The sequence below is a fragment of the Helianthus annuus genome, chromosome 4, assembly GCF_002127325.2.
Source record: "Helianthus annuus cultivar XRQ/B chromosome 4, HanXRQr2.0-SUNRISE, whole genome shotgun sequence".
Lineage (NCBI taxonomy): Eukaryota > Viridiplantae > Streptophyta > Magnoliopsida > Asterales > Asteraceae > Helianthus > Helianthus annuus.
In genome coordinates this window covers 81,592,554-81,600,210 of record NC_035436.2, presented here as the reverse complement: position 1 = coordinate 81,600,210, position 7,657 = coordinate 81,592,554, and the positions used below count along the sequence as shown (strand labels likewise).

At 36.7% G+C, this 7,657-nt stretch overlaps 1 protein-coding gene across 1 annotated transcript; it reads right to left on the bottom strand.

The window, feature by feature from the left end:
* Positions 1-4,021: 4,021 nt before the first annotated feature.
* On the bottom strand, positions 4,022-6,652 carry LOC110934653. The gene is made up of 3 exons (XM_022177541.2): positions 6,248-6,652; positions 4,511-4,687; positions 4,022-4,379 (listed from the first exon to the last, which is right to left on the bottom strand). The coding sequence occupies exons 1-3, from the start codon at positions 6,614-6,616 to the stop codon at positions 4,188-4,190; spliced, it is 738 nt and encodes a 245-aa protein (XP_022033233.1). The 5' UTR covers positions 6,617-6,652; the 3' UTR covers positions 4,022-4,187.
* Between the last annotated feature and the right edge of the window lie 1,005 nt (positions 6,653-7,657).

The following is a 7,657-nucleotide window of genomic DNA, read 5'->3' as shown; positions in this document are numbered from 1 at the left end:
TATGCCTCAAAGAAGCAAATTGGTAAGCTTATGTGCACACTCAGGAGTCATATTTACGTTGTAATTAGCGTGAGAGATCATTTAATTGTGATAATTGTTCTAGCTTTGACCTTGATGATCAAAAATTAGATGAGGGCTAAAAAGAGAAGGTCCTTTTGGATTTCACATATACACCGTAATTTATGGTATATGGTCTTAAGTGATCATCTTCTGTTTTTCTTGTTTCAATTTGTAGTCTAATGGTTATTCGTTCTTGTTTGGTTTAATTAACTACTTAGGCTATATTATTTATCTCTTATGTGGTTGTTTTTTTCCCTCAATGGTATATGCTTACCTTTTTATTTATTTGGTTGGGGGTGGCCTATGTTGTATCATCTTTCCCTAAATGATAACATTTTCGGGCACCCACTTTATAGGGTGGGTGAGCTATGTTGCATCTCTTTATAGAACAAAACATTATTCAATTAGGGGTTGCAGAAGTTGACCCACTTTATGGGGATCGTGGTCAAACTGTAACACTGTAAGATTTTAAAGAAAATTTGTAGGGTAAAATGGAAATTAAGACCTATAAAAAAGTTTTTTGGTAATTTTGGCAAAAGCTGTTAGGCCTTATAGGTTTATGGATTAATAGAATGTGGACCAAGCTTCTAGAAAGTGGAGGTATTAGAGTGGACTTAGGTGATAATGGGCCTAGGGTTTAAGGGGAGTGCACCTTAAACCCTTACTATAAATAGAATACGATAGTTAGGAGCATGTTGTTGGTTCTCCTTGTTTTCGAATCTTGTATTAGACAAACACCTTTGTATGCAAGATTAAGCATTTGAATCAACAAAATCTTTCATCTTTCTTCTTCTTGTTCTTGATTTCTTGAAGATCATCAAGCTTGGATTCCGTCCATCCTTGGTGATATTTATCGTTGTTTGATCCGTTTTTCGGGACTTACAAGTGGTATTAGAGCCATTTAGATATCAAACATTCAAGAAGGTGCGCAAGGGTTTGTGATATGCACAAAATGTAACATATAAATTATATCAAATACGGTATAAAAGCAACCCTTTTTATACTAACGTTAGAAAAAGTGCGTTTCTTTGTTTACTTTTGATTTTCTAAGATAAAATAAGCTCAAACGAACAAAAGGAACAAATTAACAACAAAAACCAACATAAAGACGAAGAAAGGAAGTTGACAGGTTATACCGACCCTCCAAAGCTTCACCTAGAATAAAAGCAACAATCCAGAAGCCCAACACGGGGCCGTGCCTGCCAGGCATGGGCTGTGCCCAGTCAAGATTCCTTAGAGAATAAAGAAAAATAAAAAACGACAAGGGACACAGGACATGGGGCCGTGTAACCTAAGCACGGGCCGTTGTTAACTCTCAGCCAATATGCCAATATTGGCACTGATAGTACGTAAATGCCGCGAATCCTCTTGAAAGAGAGGGGTGCCTTCGGGAACGCGGACACAGGTGGTGCATGGCTGTCGTCAGCTCGTGCCGTAAGGTGTTGGGCATGACCCGATCAATTCGATCGGGCACTCGCCATCTATTTTCATTGTTCAACTCTTTAACAACAATCAGGATCAACTAGGACAGAAATAAAGCATTGGTTGAAAGCGTAGCATTGGAACTGCTATGTAGGCTTTTGCTTACCGAGGGTTCGAATCCCTCTCATCATATCTAAGGGATTCCTTGGTTCGGGTCGAAGAAGCAATGTCACTCATTTTCAAATGATATCCACATTGTTCACAAAGATTCATTTTTGATTTTTGCATATCTGAGTTCGTACAACAAGTACAAGGGCCACGGGGCCGTGTGTGCAGAAGAGCAGACAAGAGCATTAAATGAAGACAGAGAAGGTGAAGGACACAGGGCCGTGCCAACCAGGCATGGGGCCATGTGAGTCTCTTGTTTCCAACTATAAATAGAGGTGTTTGGCTCATTTGCAAATCATCCCTTGGCAAACCATTTCTCTCACTTCCACCACCACAATACCATCATCTTCTGCTACATTAGTTAGAGTTAGAGTAGTCTCGGGATTCAAGATTAATAGTAAGAGCTTTTGTCAAACTATGGTCATGCTTGACTAACCTCTTACATCACTTGGTAAAGACGAAATCTTTTGTGTATTACCTTTGATTTCTAACCTTTGGTCACTTTTTAATTGGGTATGTATTAATGACTATAACAACTAGTTTTTTTACATTGAAGGTGAATTTTTAGTCTATCATTCTTCATGTTTTGTTGATTTACACATTCGTATCTTTACGCTCTATATAAAGCACGTTAACTGCATGGAAGAGGGTTAGAAGGGTAGCTTGGGTAAAGTTCTTGCCTCGTTTAGTGTATAGATCCTGCGAGTACCTAATTCAAGCTTATTAGGACTTTCCTTGAGGTAGATAACATCAAATCGGTGAAAGTAATAACGGCTTGTAATCACTTATAAACAAACTACTATTAAAACTTTATACCGGCCTTGCGGAACTGTGTACCTGCTGACTCAGACCAATATGACTGAGCGTAGTGTTGTCTCCAAAAGAAGGAAATGCCACATTTTGCATTAATAACTTACTTAATTATCTTTCAATAATCCGGCCTTGCGAAACTGTATCTCTGCTGACTCAAACCAATATGGCCGAGGTTAGCGTTGCCTCCAAAAGAGGAACATGACACTTTAACTAAGATAATCTCTTAAAAAAACATAAAGTGCGAAAATCATCAAATGATACATAAAAAATGAGTCAGAAACAAGTGATTCTTCCTTTTTATTTGTTTCTTTCATTTATTTTATTTTCTTTCTTCATTTTACATGTTTAAAAACCTTTTAAAAAACATGAAACTGGTAGAGATTAAAATCACTTTCAAAACCAAATCATGTGAACAAAAATAATCACCATCAAAACCTACACAACATATCAGATGATATGAATAAAATCGAATCACGTCTAAAAACCTATATGAGAAAACAAACTATATAAAAAGAATACTATATCTATAAATAAACTTAAAATATTCCAGTGACCCAACTCGAAAACCCCTTTTCATAGACATTCCTTCCAAATGACGCTTAATCATATAAACCATGTAAGCAATTAAACTTGAACTAGTATTAAGCACCTCCCGCGTCATCGACACTGAAGTTGCGGTGTTAATGCGAAGAAATTAAACCGATACGTCGAAACATAAAACATAGAATAAAATAACTAAGTTGATATAGGACTCACGCGTTACGATGAACCGGCGTCACTTTTTTCTCGTTTGACAGGTTCATCGTAATCTATAGAGTAAAATGCACGGGTAGTCCCTGTGGTTTTGTAAAATAACACCTATAGTTATGAAGTTCTTGATAGTAGTGACTGGGTATTAAAGATGATGATGATGATGGGGTATTAAGTTATTAAGTTTGGGGTTATTTGTTTTTCTATTTTTTGAAAAGAGGGGTAAATAAGTAATTTCAGATGGACTTTACTGAGAAAACTAACCCAATCCACTCCAGGGACCATCCGATTAACAAACTGTCAAACCACATAGAGCACCGGTGTAATTTCCAAAAGTTGGGGACTATAGGTGTTATTTTACAAAACCATAGGGACTATGCGTGCATTTTACTCTATATATCATTACCACTATACAAACAATAATGCATACATTACAACAATCATTGCATCAATATGTTGCAAATTATATTTATACAAAATTTTGGCTAAATTAATTAGATTATTATATATAATAATAATTTACAAATAAACAACACAACTTTGAATAGATCAAACTGATTGAATACGGTAAGATAATGAAACCATTATTTGATCAGGGTACAACCATTTAAGCACAATTTACAACCATACATGCATACAAAACACATTGAATTTGGTAAGGTAATGAAACCATTATTATTTGATTAAGGTAGAACCACTTAAGCACAACTTACAACCTTTATTTAATTAAAGTACAACCATTTAAGCACAACTTACCATCAAATATGCACACAAATGTTTAAATTTAATAGTACATAAATTGCACATCTAAAAAATAAATAATACTACTAGAGGGAAGCTTGTGATTATCACCACAGAAACTCTAAACAAATACATAATAAAATCTACACTTAGACATTCATCTAGATATTCATGATTAAATTAATAAGGTTGGGATCTCCTATTACATGGAAAGCAAACATAGGTTTGTAAATTTAGGGAATGAGACTTGGTGGGAATGAATCAAGAAAGTTGTTCATCCAGTTGTCATCATCTTCATAATCATTTCCTTCTTCTCCCCCTCCTTGACTCGCGCATTGATGTACCATTGTCGAGATTTCATCGTTTCGAGCAAATCTACCTCGTATACGAGGTCTACTATCTGCCAATGTTTTCCTACATACATACTATACAACGAAAATAAATGTTTGTTATGCCTAGGAAAAGGGAAATAGAACATTAACAAAAGTATTTGTATTTTGTTTATTTTTTTGAAAGAAGGAAAAATTGACTTAACAAATATGTACGCGAGTTTAACCTTGATTTTCTTGGTGAAGTTACGCTGCGTTTTCTTGCTTCGATACCGTTCGATTCTTTCTTTTTTCTCATCAGGTGAGTACCGACAGGCCTTGTTCATCCTTTCGATGATACTGTTACTTTCACTCGATAATGGACTTTCTGATCGATGGAAGTTACTATGTACCATATTTATTCCCTGTAAAAAATTGAAACAATGATTAATTACATATAAATCTGAAACTAAAAAGCTTATAAAGGCTAAGATTTTTTTAATGGCTAACGAATCTTTCAAATGGGCTACTGCAATTCACAGCATCGGTATACACTCGCCTTCGAACCGGGGAAAACCCTCACCTACGGCCGAATACCGTGAAGACTCGCCCAAAGGCACGATAATGCGGTGAGGTAAAACCCGCTTAGTTTAAGGATCAAACTAGCGATCGCCGCCTACTCGCCTAGTCTCTCATTATCACCAGATGCCGCGTAAACTAAATGTTTGCGGCTGAAATTAAACCTAGATCACTTAGATCCCTAGATCTCTCTTACCACTCCACTACCAACTCATTGGCTCTAAAGACAAGGATTATGCTCAAATAACAATAATACATTCAACATATTAAAGTTTAATAAAACTAGTTGCCTTCTCTTTGTGTTTTCCTTGTGTCACTCATGATTGAGACTAATCATATGTCGTGGGGTTATAATTCCTTACAACACTGTTGGGGTAAAGCTACGTACTAAAGTGAAACAAATGGCTATATTAATATATAAAAGAAGCTTACAAATATAATAATTTAATATATATTAGTTTCTAACTATATTGATCATGTACTCGTGTTAACATCTAAAATGGAAATTGATAAGTAGCTGATTTAACAGTTAACCGATTTCTACTTCAACTAACTAGAAAAGAACAATGAGACAAGACCCCAACATGGGTATAACTTGGACCACGATTGAAGTTATGAGATGTATAAGCAGCAAATGGATATGGCTTGACAAACCGGATCATGAGGCAAACGCTATAGGCGATTTGCCCAGAAGTTGTACCCGAGTTCCATTATTTAGGGCTCTGATTTCATTATTGAAGACTTTCCTTAAAAAAAATTTTCTTCTTTAGACCACCCGGTATGGACGTCGAAACACAACGTTGTTGCCAGTCCACACCCATAAAACCACCCCATGCCCGGCGTTGTGAACGATGTTGTGCTTGGGGCTTGAAGATTTCCACCGGCGTGCGGCAAAAATGTGCGAGTGAGGTGGAGGCTCTTGATTAGTGGGTACGTGTATTTAGGTTTGTTTTGATTGGTTGTTGTTATTTATTTTTTATTTTTTTTTATTTTCTTCTACGCCACTTTCCCACCCAGTGTTTTTTTCTCCACGCCATTATGCTAACGTGCTTGCCACCACGTGTGGCTCCACGCCCTTCATTCAAACCCCCCGGCCACACCTTATAGTTTTAGAAAGAAATGTGTATATCATAAATTTCCTTGAATTAGAGGTGTTTAACTTTCAAAATAGTGATGTTGACAGTTTGTAATTTCAAAATTTTAACAAGAGTAAATTACGTTTTTGGCCCATGTACTTATATCACTTTTACTATATTTAAAATTTTAACAAGAGTAAAATCGTAAACATTAAGACATTTCAATTGGTGTTCGGCTAATTTGTCTATGAGACGACTTGTTGGAGTGTAAAAAGCAAAGACTTTTTTTTTAATTTTCAGAAAAAAAAAAAAAAAAACAAGTAAAAAAACCTGTATATCTCCTGCACTGAAAACCCTCCTCATTGAAGTGGAACTACTTCCTTCTGAGTCTAGTAACTCAGTAGGGGACGAAACATGTTGATTTAAGAAGCCATTGTTACAGTTATTAAACTGACTAGCTATGGACTGACTACTTCCACTCCTATGAATCTCCTTGGTCAAACTCGCGGTATAACTCGGTGAGTCATACCCTCCGCTACTCGTTGTATACAATGAGTCCAACTCGTACCCAGGGATGATTAAAGGGGGTGGAGGGATGAGGTAATCGGTGGTCTTATGCGGTGGAAGCAGTGATCCCGACATGAGAAGAAAGTCCGGTGAGAAATTATATGTCTCATTGTTGTGAGTGTGTCCGTACATTGCGCGTGGAGAGTTAAGTTGATGTTGCAATGAAAAGGAGTGTGTTGTGTATAGTTGTTGTAAAACATGTCACACGTTTATATAAGCTTGATGGTGACGTCGAGCATCACGTCATTGTATGGTTTGACACTTTATGATTTCATGTTTTAAAGTGACAACAAACGTTTTGACTTTCGAATAATGGATTGAGGTCGACATATTCTGACCTTTATTTTTCTTAGGACCTATCAGTATCATCAACGATGTGAAATCTTTGATGTGTATCCTGATATATGTATAATGAAAATTGCATTAGTAAGACTATATGGTATGGGCGCCACCCCCACCCCATGCCACCCAGGAGCGGACCTACCCTATAGCGTGGGTGGGCGGCCGCAACCGTCAAAAACAAAATTTTTAGTGGTATTTTTCGTGAAAAATCCAACCACACCACTTTTAAATTTTCGTCCGCACCTCTTAGAAAAAAATGTTAGGAATTTATATAAAAAAATTTGTAAACACGGATTGAAACATGGCCCAATTATGTAAACAACTTATCCCACTAACCCCTTTAATAAAACTTGAATTCATTCCATCAAGCGTAATAAATTAATAAAATTCAAGCCCTGCCCAAATACATGTTTAATTAAACAAAAACAGTCCAATTTACAAAAGAACATAATCGACTGCCAACTTTGAGCGACTCCCACCCTCCCTCTGCCTCACCTCACTGCCAGTGACCTGCGACACCCCCACCCTGACGGCGACTGCAAAATTCCCGCCACGAGTAGCATAATTCCGGCCACGAACAGGTACATGTTTTGTTTTTTGTTATTTTGATGTTTATGTTATTTTAAGTGATAGTTTTATATATTAGAGTTAACTGCCATTTTCGTCCCTGTGGTTTGGTCACTTTGGCCATTTCAGTCCATTTTTCAAAAATGCGCCATTTTCCTCCCCGACGTTCTGGAAAGGTGCCATTTCAGTCCAAAAATCATAACCCAGTTAAGTCAGTTAGTAAACAAGGACTGATTGTGTAAATTTGTAACATAAAGGACTGAT